At 40.1% G+C, this 16,572-nt stretch overlaps 1 protein-coding gene across 1 annotated transcript in view; it reads left to right on the forward strand.

The window, feature by feature from the left end:
- The first annotated feature begins 6,617 nt into the window (after window positions 1-6,617).
- Window positions 6,618-16,572, forward strand: part of BTC (betacellulin) — a 46,202-nt gene continuing 36,247 nt past the window's right edge. The window contains exon 1 of the mRNA XM_004681444.2: window positions 6,618-6,853. Coding sequence (XP_004681501.2) covers window positions 6,790-6,853 — 64 coding nt within the window. The 5' untranslated portion in view covers window positions 6,618-6,789. The remainder of the gene's footprint in view (window positions 6,854-16,572) is intronic.

The following is a 16,572-nucleotide window of genomic DNA, read 5'->3' on the forward strand; positions in this document are numbered from 1 at the left end:
TATTTCCATGTGGCATCACTAAAATGATATTTCCTTATCTCTTGGAACTGGTTTCACATAGATTACAAATTAGCATTCCTATATAAGTTCATTGCATTTATCTCCCCACTCCCAATGTCTTAGATGATAATTCATATGAAGCAAAGCACTTGAATTCACCAGGGGCTTTGCAAACTCTCCTAGAATCTCTACACTCATCTTGGATTTTTCTTTTGAAATTTTATTTTATTCTGGTAGTACCACAACATGAGATCTATTCTTTTAAACAAAATTATATGTACAATGTATTTCTTACTTTGTAGCTGCTGCCTAACAACAGTAGATAAGTACATTCTTAGATCAAATATTATAGAGTAGTATATACTTTAGAATTGTTAAGTTTGAAAATTAGTTATGAATGTTAGTTTTAAATAGTCACACTTGCAATATGTTTTTCATTGCAGGCAACAAAAATGAGAAATAACCGTAACATTTCACATTTGTGTCCAACTTTCTATTTTGCAGAGTATTTTCATACACATCTGATTAATTTCAGCCTACAACCAAAATTAGCATAAGTATAATTTTTTCTGGTGATATATGATGTTTTTAAAATATCAATACATCAGTGTTATTTTACTGCAAATATATATTCACATATGTATTCTTTTCCATCTTACTTACAATCTGTGGCAGAGACTCTATCAATGTCCATTCTTTTCTCCTGGCTGTCTACAGAATATAAATTTAACACAGTCTAAAGAGACATGTTTGATTTTCTATAATTTGGACTACTTTGAAACTGAAAAATAATTATGTGGCCCATTATTAGGTGTAGTAATGAAGGCAAGCTTGTGAAAGACCTTTATAGTCATTTTAGGGGTAATACCACTTTTAGTATACCGGGGGGCAGGAGACAAAATAGCAAAATATTCCGCGGTCATGTTATCATTCCAGGCATGATATCACAAATGACTACTCAGTCATGTGTAAATATTTCATATCAGTTTTAAAACTTTAAAAATGCTGTATCCACAGACAGATGATAGATTTATACTATAGGACCAGAGAAACATTTCAGAAAAAATTACACTATGAGAGCAATTTAAAGGTAATCATTACAGGAGTATACATGGTTATCCCTGGAAGTAAACTAAAATCCAAGGCTACTAGGTTAGGACATAGCCAATTTGCTTGGCGGAGTCATTAAATTACTTTGAGTTTAATGACAACTATATGGATGTTTTCACCTTAAAATCAGGAAAGGCTGAAAAATGATCATGGGACAAAAAAGGATATCAACTTCCTTATAGTCCATTCCTTTAAATTCCCACTGAGCTCTGAAGAAAGACTTTTTTTTTTAAATAAGAATTTAGCCTTCTAAAAAAGATGTATTTTATTTATTTATGCATATAATTGGAGTGCAGGCCAGCGTGAGTGGGATTGGTGAGAGAATTCACCAGAGACAGAGTGGAGAGATGTCAGCTGTCCCATGTGGGCCACCTCCCAGGCTGGGAATTCCTGCTGCAATGGCTGCAGATAGCTTCATAGTGGTGAGACTTAACCCCTTGTGCCAAGAGGGAGGCCTATGAAAGAGTGTTTTTAATAACTACTTCAAGATCAAGCCTCCCTCACTCCTTCTTTGGATGTGCCCAAATTCTTTCCTCTCTCCTTTCACCATCCTTCTTTCCTAGGAGAGAAGAAGGAGAGTGAATGACTGTGTAAATGTTGGGAATTTATATCCTGGTTATTGTAAGCTCATTGAATGTAAATTTATTTGATGTACAAAGTTAGCTTATTTCTTTGGACTTTAGGAAATTAGAGAGTTCATTTGACTAGGGCTGCAAAACACAGTGGTTTCTGTTTGTGGCTTGAAAAACTCTTATTTCCTAGGGCATATGCTGCTATAATCTCTAAAGAGGAAGGAGGAATGGAAAGGAGAGAGAAGGTGAGAGGAGAAGGAAGAAGGAAGACAGCACAGAAAGTGCCCCAGGGCACAGAGGTTGAGGGTCACTGTTACTTTTGTATCACAGAAGTTTCCTTTCTTCCACAGCAACTCGAAGCAAGAAGAGGTAAAAAGGAAAAATCTCCAGTTTTTCCTTCCTGAGTGGGGGAAAAACAGTTTTTCACTGCCATCTTTCTCCCTTGTGTATATCCTTGATCTTCACAAAGAAATCCTCACTTCTGACAATTCCAGTCACCAGGTATGTGGAGGTTTTCTCCCATCAAGCAATTCTATGTGACACCAGCTGGATGTGTCAAAATTCTGACACAATCTACCCAGAGACAGTGGCAGCTTCCACAACTTAAGGGCTGGTTCCCTCCAAAGGGCCCCCCACTCCCCTTCAGACTCTATTTCAAGTCCAGCTAATACCTGTGCTTCTGGCTGTCCATCAGAGCTTTGATTACTTTGCTTGAGAGACTCACAGAACTCCGAGAAACATTGTACTATCTAGGTTAATAGCTCAGTTTACTATAAAGGATAAATTTACAATCAGATGGAAGAGGTACTGAGGAAAGTAGGGAGAACAGAACTCCAAGGACCTCACTGCATCTCCCTGTGACTTTCATCAGCAGTGACGTTCTCTGAATCTCATCCTGTTTGGTTTTTATGGAGGTTTAGCACATGAAGACAATTGTTTAGCTTATCTGCCATTGGTAATGAACTCAGTTTCCAACATATCACCCCTCCCCATAGGACAGAGGGTGAAACTGAAAGTCCCAACCTTTAAATCACATGCCTGGCTAACTGGGCGAACTGCCTCTGTCCTTAAGTGAATACAAAAGTCACCTTATTAGCATAAGGAAGGCACATCACTCTGAAACTTAGGAAACATGAAAGGCTTTAGACCTTTGGACACTGTAATCCAGGAACCCTGGATGAAGACAAAGTATATATGAGAAATATATTTTAGTCATCCAAATGATCAAATACATTTTTTTTTCTGGGCTCTCCCTAGTGGCGCAATGGTTTAAAACACCGCATTATGAAGTTCTCCAAAACACTGCAGCATGAATTTGATCCCCCACCAGGGAGCTGACCCACATGGTGCGGCAGACCTCTCCTGACCCACCCACTGCTCCCCTCAGCAGTGTATTTCTGTACATATGCCTGTTCTGCTCCCTAATGTTTCTGGGAGAATCTTCTCACCCACCACACCTATGACCTATGGCCTGTACCCCAGTTTTGTAAGCATACATAAATAAATCTTAATATATATACATATATATACATACGTATATACATATGTATATATATACATATATATGTATATATATGTATATATATACATATATTCTTATAAATTACAATTGCACAGTTAGTGAAGAGAGTTATTTCCTACCAATTCCCTCTATGTACCCGGTACATTTTAATACTAATGTAACAACTATAATACACTGAATGCTTTCTGATGCACAAAATTTTTGCTTACAGAGCTATTACAAATCATAAAATCTGTGCAACTCATTACCATCACGTTTTGTGGATGATGAAACTGAGGCTCAGAGATGTGAATGGTTTGTGACCTTGGCATTCTGTCACACAGCTCCAATTTAAAAAAAAACTGAACAGACTCCAAAACCAATTATACAAAATTCCACCTTCAATGTCCCACCCAGAGGAGTGTCTACATTATGGGAGTCTATGACTGTGTAAAAGGGGAGGAAACCATTGTGGCAGATGGCAGGAAGGATGTATAGGTCCTTGTTATATTATAGCATTAAAATTATGCCTCCTGAAGGCTGGCCTACTTTGTCTCTAACATGTGACAGCATAAAAGCTTCTCTTCTTTTAAGCAGAAGTACCTTTGTAGTGTGCATGAACATGGCCAACAAAAAGAGATCATAATGATGAGCAGAAACTGATAGATAGGAGAAATATACCTGGGATTTATTCAATATTAAGCTAGCATTTAAAAAAGATAACAAGCCAAACAGATTGAGGCATACACAAAAAAGTGGATCACATTTAAAAGACTGAAGAGAAGGTTCACTATAATAAGTAAATTTAAAAAGCACTAATTACCTTTCTCCAGAAAAACTAGATTGTTGAGCAAAACCATGTGAACATAGCTTTTGAACACTGATTTTCCACTCGTTTTCACTAGAGATTAATGCAGTAATTGTAAATAGAATATTTGAAATCTGTCTAGATATATAAACTATTAACTATAGATTAGTAATAATCTATAATTCATAAGGTTTATCATTATTGTGAAAGCATATTTTTAAGAAGGCTTTCATATTTCTTTTCAATGCACTTACTCTTATTGAATTTAATAATGTTAAACGTGGCTAAGAAAACTCATTCTGTTGAGCAACTTAAAGTCATAATTTGGAGAACTGAAATAGCTTCCCAATTTTTCCTTTATAACATCACACATATGTTTGCTTATGTGCAATGCTCACAAATAAGCACAAGTTGATTTTGCCCAGAGAAGGGGGAGGAGTTTCCTTTCTGGAGGCTGCTCTGTGTGGGAAGAGAAAAAAAAGGTTGCCACTCAAAGGTCCCAAAGGAATTCACTGAAGCCTCCTACCAGGTTTGGAAGTGCTGGTTATACTGGTCTCAAGCTGGTACAAGAAAGACACCATTCAGGCACCATCCGGCCTGCAGATACTGATACCAGGGATACAGGTGTGACCTTGTGACTCTGCAGCAGACTTAACCCATTCTTCTTTTAGTATCAGCAGAGATTACCATCTAAGGTATTGAGACACGCCTCACCTCTGTCATCTAGGCCCAGGAGACTGTAACCTTCTACTCTTCCAAAGTTAATGACTGGACCCAGGTTTTGCTGTACTTCCTTATGAGTAGATTGAGAGAGAGAATGAAGAGGAAGGAGAAAAGGAGAAAAAGGAAAGAGAGGAAATGCAGGGAAGAAGAGAGATGGGAGGGAAAGGTAAAGGCAAAAGAAAAAGAAAAGAAAAGAAAAGTTGTAATTCTGGTGCTGGGAAATGCGGAAGGCATATTCTGTGGAGTGTTTCTTTTATATCTGACAATAACTGAAGCCCTTAGGAAAGGTTGCTACTTTATCTGGCCTGTTCAATATGTGAAATTACACTATTTCATACTCTAGTGGCCTGAAAAAGTTCATTTACTATTTGAATGACATGGATGATGAAAAAATTATATCAAGTCCTGACACTTTACAATATTCAACTAACGTGTAGAATTTTTTGCTTAGGTGTGCTTTATTTTTTATTACTATCTGTGGAAAAGAAAAACAAAATAGTAAGGCTGTGTTAAGGATAGTGGAACTGCTGCTGGCTATGAGGCTGTCTCAGAATGAAAGTTAACATGGGGCCTTGATTCTAAGGGAAGAGAGAAGAATCAGAGGGAGTGGGTGGAAGTATAAAGGAGTAAGAAGGTGCCCAATGCCTGAGGTTCCTGTGCCCCAGTTTTATCTGGGGAGCAGTGACTTTCTATCCCACTACTTTGTGTTTCTTGAAATGCCTGCCCTCTCTACTAATGCTTTATGAGGCTTGAATGAGAATCTGAAAATTTACAGCTGATTTCTTCTACAAGTGACATTTCATTTCAAAATCAATTCACATTATTTTAGTGTCCCAAACAACCCATCTATCCAGAGGAATAAAAAAGTGCATAATAATTTGTTTAACTTAAACAATGAGGAGGAAGGGGCAGACATTTGACTTATATTTCACACGTACATACTTGTATTTCAAATATAAATTATGTTTATTGGACTTTGGACCTATAGAAATGCAACTGCTGTACTGAGTAGGCATGATTAGACACAGAGATTTTGCAAAAAGTACATAGGTCACTATAGACATAGATGAGCCCTTTAGTTATTTTGGAGACAAATACTGTTACCATCAGTAAGCTAACATTGGATACTGCCTTCTGTCTTTGGAAGCTGTGAGGAGGTCCTTGTTTTCCAGAAAATGTTTGGGGCAGAAACATGATTTCACCTCCTCATAACGATGTGATGAAGTAGAGCTAGCACTCAGCAAGATGTGCACAATGCACTCTCTTTATTTCCAGAAATACAGTTAACGAATAGAATAGCAGAGCAAATGAATTAAACACAAATACAAGTAAATGAATACAAAATACAAAATGAGATCTCTAAAGGTGCACTTGGTGAGTAGACTCCCATATCGCCAACAAGCCAGGAGACCACAGTGCACACTGAAGTTCAGATTCTAGCTTTAAGATGTTTAAAAACAACTACGTCTTGAAACTGCAAGTATATGTAAACAAAACTCTGTAAATGGTCAAATGCCTGAGGTTAACCATAGTGAATGTTGGCTCCAGTCTCTCCAAGGCACCCGCAGCTCACTCCAGGCCTTTAGAGCGGGCTCCCCTCTGCTGCGCAGCCAGGCACCTCTGACACCCCTCCACGTGCAGTATCTAACCACAGCATTCCTACCTTGTTTACTCCCCAAGGGGGAGGGAAACGAATAGTCAGGTGCGACCCAGCAGGGGGAGTGGGTGAGCTGGCCCCAGGGCAGCCCGAATATGTCCTTGGTGTGGGTGTGGGGTAATTTGGGTGGGAACGGCGTGGAGGCTACCACGAAGCCTCCTGCGCCTCGTTGGTGGGGTGTGTGCAGAAAGACCGAGGATAAATAGGAGGCGTCCCCCCTCCCAGCTACACTCACCGAACCGACGGGCCGCCAGCCCTGCCTTGTAGCCAGGGTGCCAGCCCGAGGAGTAGTTTCGTTTCCTTCTGGCTCCGGGATTAGTTTCCAGGCACCTGGTCCGGCGTCGGTGGCCGGGAAAAGGGGTACAAGGGGAGGCGGGAGACTTGTCTAGGGGCTGCGGAGCCCCGCACGGCGGGGTTGATGGACCTGGCCGCTCCGGGCAGCGGCTCCAACTTCCTGTCGCTGCTCCTGGCCCTCGCCCTGGGTAAGTGGCCGCGCCGGGCACTGGACACCCAGGAGGAAAGTCTGGGGAGGCGCCTCGGGGAGAGCTACCCCAGATCTGCCTTGGCAAGTACACCCGAGGGCGCACAGGGGTAGGCAGGGGAGTCTGGGGAAACGGGCGACCCGAAAAGCGCGAGGTTGAGAGGCCCGAAGTTGTGCACCTGGGGCTGCACCTGTTGGAGTGTGGGGCGCTGTGAGGGCGGAAGGGATCCCCGGGCCGGGCGCTGGTGCTGACGCCGCGGGCGCTGGACGTTGCGGGCGCCGGACGCGGTGCAGCCCGGCGCCTGACACCTGTGCGCTCCGGGCGGCGGGGGGCGCTGTGCTCCGGAGAAGTGGTTGGAGGGAAATTCACCAAAGAAGGAGCTGGCCCAGTGGACTTGGACGCCTCCCTAGGCTTCACCGCAGGAGGCAGAGGAAAGGGACCGCCTTCGTTTAAGATTCGGGCCTGGAGTTCCAAGCTAACGCAGAGAGCTGTTTGCCTGGTGTGTGGGTGTTGAGTGTGCGTGAGAGGTGGATGGGGGGGGGCCCTGCAGATACAAGCACTGCCCGTGGCCTAGGAATTGATTATTCTATTAATTGCTGGGGCAGTTGGAAGGAGCATGAGGAGAAAACAATATGCAATTGAGAGACCTGAATCTCCTACTGCTGACAGAGGGAGGGGAAGGCTAGGGAAATGCCATATTTTACTGAGGGCACTATCCCTGGCATGCTTAGATGTTTTACTTGGAGTACATTATTTCCTATTTTAAGGGGAAATGCTGGAGAGGAAACGTTTCTTCACCTTGAAGATTAAGTGGGGCTGTAGGGTAAGGACCACTGGCTGTAGACCCCTGGTTTGAGGGAGGAGTGTTCAGTGGGAGAAGTGCCAGAAGGTCAGGTAGGGATTGAAAGGGCAGAGATACAGTTTACCTCCTTGGGAATTAATACTGGCAGAGGAGGAGACTAAAGCGCCAGGTTACGGGGAAAGTTTATGCAGCTGCATGCAGGGCTTCAGCCATATTTAGGGTAGTGACAGAAGGGAAATCAGTTATAGTTTGTTTCCTATCCCAGTAGTAGTAGCTGGGATAAAGGTTAGGCAGACACGGACTGGGGTTATTAATACAGAAGAAAAGTGTCTCCTAAGCTGAAGTGTCTACATGATAACCCCCTACCTTCAAATCTGAGAGAGGGTGGCATTTCTCTTACAGCGTGAAAAGAAATGGAATATAAATGGAAACTTATATTGGGTAAAAGAAATGGCTAAAAAGGTGGTGTGGTCTTGGTTGGAAATGGATAGAACCGTGGGCAGAAGAGTGATTTAACAAGTCAGCAGAGGAAGGAGTCAGTGACTACTTAGGGCAGAGTGAAGTAGAGACTAACCAGCGGCAATGGCTCTGAGATTGAGGCCTAGGAAGAGTCATAATGTTTTCGGCAGCATCATTTGGATGAAACTGATGTTCCCTTGCTTGTCCTTGTGCGATTTGTCCCACAGAGTATTGAGAATCTGCAGCAGTGGGCAAGAGGCTGAAGTGTGTGGGGGTGGGAGCGGGAAGAAGACTGGAGAGATTCTTAAGATGTGATTCCTAATGCCTAAAAGATGCTCTGTTGAACTGGGGCTGCAAGACTGATGACTGTGATACAGCAAGAGCAAAATACAGGAAACCATGAAAAGGGAGAGCTCAATAGCAAAGAACAGAGCCGTGGGGAAAAGCTGCTTGGAGGACATGAGTGATGCTTTGAAGCTTGGATGAGATTCGAAATAGGGAAGTGGGAGGGATGGTAGATAAAGGTAGGGCATTTAGTAAAGATTTGGTGATGAGAATGGGAGAGATTTACTGGGGAGGTCAGCCTGCCAGAAAGTAGAGTTTATGAGGGGCAAACACTCTGAAGAGACAAAATAAAACCAGATTACAATATCTAGATTTAAAAAAAGATTTATTTATGCATACAGAACTGGGGTACAGGCCAGAAGTGCAGGGGCAGTGAGAGGCTTCACCAGAGACAGAATGGGGAGCAGAACAGGCAAGTACACTGCTGAGGGGAGCAGTGGGCAGGCTAAGAGAGGTCTGCAGTGCCATGTGGGTCACCTCCGGGACGGGGGATCGAACTTGTACTGAAGTGACTGTGGCCACCTGCAGTGCTGAGCTTTAGCCAGCTGTGCCGCCTGGGAGGGCCCAAAATACCTGGATATGAATCCATAAACAGTGGAACACACACCATTACAGGTCTTGAACATCGAAGTGATTTAATGCGAACAGTGATGCAACGAGAGGAGTGTAGGAGAGGAGGTGACTATCCCCCGGGAAGATATGTTTGTCTCATCGGTGTAATTCAGGCCTGGATTAGGATGTCAGCAAGAATGTTACAGTTGAAGTGATTTTTCCAGGCTGATGGACATTCTTCTTGTTACTATCAAAATCTTTCAGCTGGCAGAAATAAAACACACACACACACACACAAAACTCTAATCCAATGGTCTTATGCACTCAAGGTCACATAAATGTACAACTTCCTTGTTGAATGTTTGAGTCAGGAGACTGAAAAAACTCCACCTTCTAAATTGCCAAGGATGTGATTTGCTAGCAACAGCATTGTTACTATAAAGTGGTCCTTTCTTTTATAAGCTGTATGTTTATGTCTAATTCTTAATTGAAGTCACATGTCATTTCAGTAACTTTTTGGAAAGGATGTGAGCAAGGAGCCATGGAATGCACTGGCACATGAATGTATGTTTTTGTGTGTGCATGTGTGTGTGTCACAGTGGAAAGTGTCTTGGAAACTGACACTAAGCAGAGATGAGGTGTGACCCACCTCCGCCAGGTCTGTGACTCTGAGATATCTGTAAGCTACAGCTTCCTGGGCACTATTTTTCTTGATTCTAAAATGAAGAATCTGTTTCAAATAAGACAAGTAGTATTTTTTAGTTTATGAGGGCATTAGGAGGTTTTTTCCATCTTCAAAGGTTCTAGATTTTACAGGCCACACTTGCATATTAAGTAGTGTTGCTAGTCACTTTTTGCTATTACTCCATGCTCAAATGGGCAGAAATTCCTAAATCTAGAAGATTGTAAACAGGCTTTTCTGTATATTTACTGAAGGTCCCTCTACTCACAGCCTTTCGATGTCTGTGCCCAAGTTGAAGGTCCTCAGGATAGAAGGATAGAGAACACTTATATCTCTCCAAAGGGCCCAGGCCTCTGTCTCTGCCCCATCTCTGCTGACACCATTTATTTACCCCATGTGCATAGAGCCTGGTGGGAAAATTCTTTTTTTCTTATCCTTTTATTATAGATAAAGGATATCCTTTTATTGTAGATAGTTCATGCCAGGACACAGACATGAATGTCACTGATAGGCCGGGAGAGGAGAAAGTCAAAGTACAGGCAGCAGTCGGTACCTGGAGTTCCTCTCTGATCCAGGAAACATGCTTATGAGCTTCCTCATTGCGTTGAGTGTCTTTCCAGGAGTTTTCAGACAGGCTAATATCTGGACTGCATGTGGTTTAGGATTAAACCATCACCTATATGCTTGTCCAGAATTGCTAAGTTACATCCCTGGATTCAGACAGAATTTGTAGACTAGTTTATCAGGAGTTATCCAAAATAAAACTTAAGAGGAAAGCAATCTGGTTAAAATGAGTATGCTAAAATGGGTACTTTTGTTCAGATTTGACATTTTTTACATGTAACATATTATTTATCTGATTGGTAAACTAGAGGCATTGATTACAGATCAGTGACCAAAGTTACAGTATTTGTATACAGTCTTTTTATTTCAATGTGCAAATTGATTGTATAGTAGGATGCTTGACTACTACATTATTTCCCTCTTTGAAAAATCAGGGTTTTATGCCTTCATTTAGGCTTATTTAATTTTGAGGGGATGCATGGTAGATGGCAGGAGTGCAAAATATATTAGTTAAATGAATGAATGTAAGTGACTGTTCATGAAAATGATCGGTTATTAAAAAACAGAAACAGAGCAGATTCATTAAACATTCTTTTTTGACTAAACACACCCAAAATTCAAAGTTGTTATAGGACATGTGTCTTTATGGTACTTGCTTCCAGAATTTGTGGACAATCTTTCATAAAAGAACTTTTGTTTTCCAAGTAGTAAGTCTACATTTTCCTCTTATATCCTTTGTTAGGGATTTAGAATTGCTTCTTTTCTCCATATGTTTTGTTCTAGGGTAGATCTCATTAACCAAAATATAGGCACTTAAAAATAAATGTTTAAGGGAGGCGGGTAAGGGCATCGGACTCTCCAAGGCTTCAATTAAGGAAAACCTTTGAATTCTTGCAGTTGTGAGGTGATTTACTTTCTAGTTTGATTATAACTTTTCCATCACATATGCTTTTCATTAGCTGCATGTAACCATGCTGTATTCATGGGTTTCTGATTAGCATTAAGTAGAATTGATACTTTGGTGACTCCTGTAGAAGCTGAAACAGATCTGCTGTGGAGACTTACCACAGTCTTTGTTAGCATGGATGATTTCCCAACTAGTCTATATTATGTATAAATATTTTACAGCTATCAACTGTCCAGATTTCTTCGACAGCTAAATGGTTAGATTTCAGCTCATACTGTTGCATATGTCCTCAATGTTCTAGAATGAGCCACACAGTCCACAGCTTTCCAGAGTAGCAGAGTAGCATCCTTCCCAGTAGCAAGACTGAAAAGTCATCGTCAGAGCTGAATGAGCCACCTTTGCGGGACCCAGATGTGATTTGTGTAGGATCACCTTCCTGCTGATATCTATTCTGAGCTTCTGACACTCTGCTGTTCCAGTCTCCTAGGATGACTGGCACAAGATGTTGCTATGTACTCAGATACCTGCTTGATGATAATATCACTTTACATTTTAGGGCCTTTTATAACTGAAAAAGCATTTCCATATCATTATCTCATTTGATCTTTACGCTAAAATTAACAGCAGCAAAGTTTGTGTTCTGCATGCCAGGCATTATCCAAAGTGTGTTATAACTCATTCCATGCACATAACTCTATCACTGAACACATAAGCTAGACATTATTGTGAGATATTATGAGCTGAAATGCCAAATCATTAAGTAACTTGTCTAAGGTTCTGTCCTTATGAGCATGAACTATGAGGGTGCCTGCATCATAGATAAGAATTTGTTGCTGGATGAGGTAGGCAGTGGTAAGACACTAAAATAGAGTGTGATGATGTATCATTTCGGTAAAAAAAAAAAAAAGCAGCACTCGAACCCATATTTTTTCTGATGTACTTAAAAAGGATTTAAGTTCATTTCAGCTATCTCCTGTCATCTGGTCTTCCTGCTGCCTATCCATACACCCACGGCATCTCTGGCTCTGGCAATGTCGCAGATTCTTGGACTCCTTCAGCCTTGCCAGGAGCCCCTGCCTACTCATATCCCAGGCCCAGCCCAGCTAGTGGTGAACAGTCAGTACTAGTGACCTGGGGTTTACTTTGATTGGTGCCTAGTGTTGCTTTGGTTGTCTAAACCTGACCTTTTCCTTCAGTGCTTCTGAATGGGTGGGTGATCCTGTACTTCTCTAGGCTGTTTGGTCTGTGGCACAAAAGAACACTCCTTAGGCTAGATGGAGGAGGTGACTGCTTTATATTCCCCTGACTGAGCGCAGGGGTCTGCTACTGGGAACAAGTGAAAGGTGTGATGTGGTCATGACGAGGTGTGATGTGGTCAGTCACGCAGATCTGAGCGAGAGCATCGAGACATGAGCCCATGGACAGTGATGTTCCAATCCCCTCTCATGGGCAAACCTTTTAAACCCATTTGAGCTCAGCTTCATCTATAAAAACTGATAGCAGGTCCTCCCTGGTGGCGCAGCAGGTTAAAGCACAGCACTGAGAATCTAACGCCACTTCCGCATGAGTTCTATTCCCGCCTGCCCCGGAGGTGACCACATGGCGCGGCAGACCTCTCCTGACCCGCCCGCTGCTCCCCTCAGCAGTGTACTTCGTCCATCTGCCTGTTCAGCTCCCCACTTTGTCTCTGGTGAAGCCTCTCACTGCCCCTGAGCCTCTGGCCTGTACCCCAGTTCTGTATGCACAAATAAATAAATCTTTTTTTTAAAAAAAAAACTGATAGCAATAGAATCAAGGCTATTCTGTGGATTAAGTGAGCTGTTGCAAAAAGCACTTGAAATGCCTGGGCCATAGTCAGTTCTGACATAAGTATCATGCAATATTAAGTATCATAATATAACAGGTAATTGTAAAATATAGAAGAAATCATTAATTGTAACTGGCGTCTTTTTAGTTTGACTCTCAGTGCTGCCTGAGTATAAGTAGGTTCCACTAATTGATAGGAAAGCCTTCTTTTGATTTTACTTCTCATAGTTCTATTTCCATTAGCTTTAAAGTAAAACAATAGTTAAAATTTATCAAATAAGTTTATTTTTACTGACTTTGTTCAAAGCGAACACATGTAAAAAAATAATCCCACAAATGTAAAGTGAATACTTTCTTTCTAAAACACATTGCCTCTCTAGTCTTCTTCATCTGACAATTTTCCATCCTATTTTTATGCAATGAAAAGTTTTACAGCCCTTGTGTGACATGGACATCAAAACCCAGCAACTTAAGGTGAATTAGACAAAAATGTTAGTCTGCATTAGAAGAGAAAAATAAAATACTTAGAAGATAATTTTAATATTTAGGTAATCTCCTAAAGTGGGTTATTTCATTTATTTGGATTACACAAATCTTAATTAAAAAGAAGTAAAACTCACTTTGAAAGAATGAATCATGACACAATTTCATTTGCAAATATCAAAAAATGGACAAAAATAACTTTAGGACAGATTTTTTTCCCCAGAGTTTTAAAACTAGACAGGCTTCTGTTTTGCTCCTCACCCTCTCACCACCCCCAAACCTCTGGCCAGTTCTATATGCATAAATAAATAAAAATCTTTTAAATAAACTTGACAGGTTTCCATTAGTATTGTTTCATAATAATTGCCTTGTAACATTGAGAAAGTTACTTAATCTCCCTGTACCTTATTCTACCATTTATAGAATGATAATAACAGTTCCTATTATCTAAGTATACAGAATTTTTTTGAGGATAAATTGAGATAATGCAGAAAAAGATTATAGTTAGTAAGTGTTCCATATATTAGTAACATTCTCAACTTTGTGATATCTTTATAAATATGTTATAGCTAGTGTCTAAAAAGGAAATAGAGTAATTGTGTTCATTAAGCCAACTGGAGAGTTAGTGTTTGCACTTTGATAAAAAGAAATTGCTATAATATTCATCACTGGAAGCAAGCAAAGAAAAAAAAACAAGAATCTACTCCATCATAATCATGCTCTTAACAGTACTCTGAATGGTTCCACTGGAAGGTAAACTCTGTTGTGGCAGCGATTTTTGAGTGTTTTATTTACAGTTATATTCTTAATGTCTGTACATAGTAGATGCTCAATAAATAATTTGTTCAATGAATAAATCACAGCGCAAGAAATCTTCCTATACCAGTATCTTCTCTTAGTATATCACAAAGGTCTTGACATAAATTTTTCAGTTTTAGCTTATGTGCGTGTGCCTTCTTGCTCCGCTCTTAGCTCCTATCAAAAATAAGAGCATTCTCCTTCCCCACAAACTCTATATTCCATTTTTGGATTTACTAACAATAACTTAATTTATAGTTTCTTGCTGAAAATGCAGCTATGGCAGGTTTTGCTGAGTAGGCTGACCCAGTAGAACAAAATTTGTTTATGAAATTTAGGTATGACTGCCACCATCAGCAAAGTAAGAACTTATCCAAAAGATGGTCTTTTGCCCATGGCATAAACTCAGGTAACTAGTTAAAAAGTTGTAGCTTTATTTTTAAAAATATGTCCTAAGAAGAAAGATGTAAATAATTTTCTTTTTGCTATTTTAAATGTGACCATCATTATTATAAAGTTGCCTAATATTGTGTTTACCTTTAGAGAGAATTGTTTAAAGTATAGTTATTGTCTTTCTAAAAAGTAGTTATACTGTAATACATAAAGTTATTAATGACCAATGAATCTATTGTAGTTCTACATTTATCAAAATTTAAATTACACAGAGCAGACTAGATAGGAAATCAAATAAGGAAAAGTTATTATGGGCTTGAATGATTGGAAAAAAATCATCCAGGAGTAGACACTTGAGTTAGTGTTTCTATAAGGGTGGTAGGCCCTTTTCCCCTCCACTTTATAGAAGATGGGCAGATCAACAATTATCATTACTTTGTACTTAGAGAAATAAAATATTCAAATTCCTAAAACTGTGTTAATTTTGTGTGGTAGTGGGAGAAATATTTCCGGGATAAGGGCCTCATTACCAGAATGAGGACATTATAGGATCCTGAGTTCTTAATGCAGTATCATCTTTGCAAGATTTTCTAGGAACTAGGATCAGAAATCTTACAATTTAGATAAATACCTGCTTTTTTACATTTTAAGATTCTACTTGGAAAATTTATATGGCTTCCTATCTAGGAAAATTGTCCTTGAATAGTATGGAAATATTTAGCCTGTTTTCTTGCATATTCTGTAGCCTGAATAAAGAGCTGACCTCACCCTTTGCTTAAGTCCAACCTATGGGCTGACCTGAATGGCTTGTTTTATGGTTCTTTTTCCTGGTCTCTAACTATGAGCTGCTTAACTTTCTCAGACTGGGGATGGTTCACAATCAGGATGTAACCCATTAGTAACAACTGGAGGAAGAAGCTAATTCAAGAAGAAAAAGTCAAAAGAACTGACTCAAGGTCACATAGGACTTTTGGAGAGGAAACCATAAGGGAATGAACTTATTCTTCTTTTTGAAATCTCCTCTTATTCTATGGAAGCTCCCTTTTCTGACTTTAAGAACATCACTTTGTCCCTAACTCATAACAGAGGGCCTTCTTTGGCAGTGCAGTGATAATGGCTAAGGTAGGTAGCATGAGAGTTTCAATAGGAGAATAATATGTGGACTGCAGTGATTTAAGATTGATTGGAATACAGAATGCGTTAAGAGAAAAGAAACAAATAATAAGAGACATGCAAGAGGAAGTTACTGTTAACTAGTCTGGACCAAGCAATGGAGAGAAAAATTAAATTGGATAAATATTTCTCAGCAAGAATATATAGGATATAATGACAAATTGAGGGCAAGGAAGAGGAAAGAGTATAAAAGTTGTGTCCAAAACTGCTAACCTGAGAGAGAAATAGAATTTGTGGCATTAAGAAAGAGAACCATGAAGCAATTTATGAGTAGAATTTACGAGCATATGGAAATCAGGAAGTTGATTTTAGATTAGAGCAGTGGAACCAATATCTGTCTCCTGAGGAATGTACTGATTATTAGGCTTTCTTCAGGGCTACTAAATTCTGGTTCTTATCCCTACCAATCTAATTCTTAAACACCTTTTAGGAGAAGAAACAAATGTACCAAACTGAATAATTGCAAATAATTAAGTTTAGCTCTGTAGGAGGTAGAGCTCACCCGCTTTGAGTGTATGTTGAACTTAGCGGCTTGCTTCCAAAGAATAGAATATAAGAAGGAAAACAAGCAGTACAGAAAAGGAAAACAAAACAAATTCTGGCAGATACTATCATAGTCTGGAATTCAGGGTTAACATCACAATGATTCCATATAGATATCATGTCTCTCTTATAACATGTGCTTATCTGGAGAGTTTGTTCTAAAACTCATAATCCCTGTTGGTCATAATGAAAACAATAAACACATCCAACAT

The sequence above is a fragment of the Condylura cristata genome, unplaced genomic scaffold (genome assembly GCF_000260355.1).
Source record: "Condylura cristata isolate star-nosed mole 26May11 unplaced genomic scaffold, ConCri1.0 scaffold00012, whole genome shotgun sequence".
Taxonomy (NCBI): domain Eukaryota; kingdom Metazoa; phylum Chordata; class Mammalia; order Eulipotyphla; family Talpidae; genus Condylura; species Condylura cristata.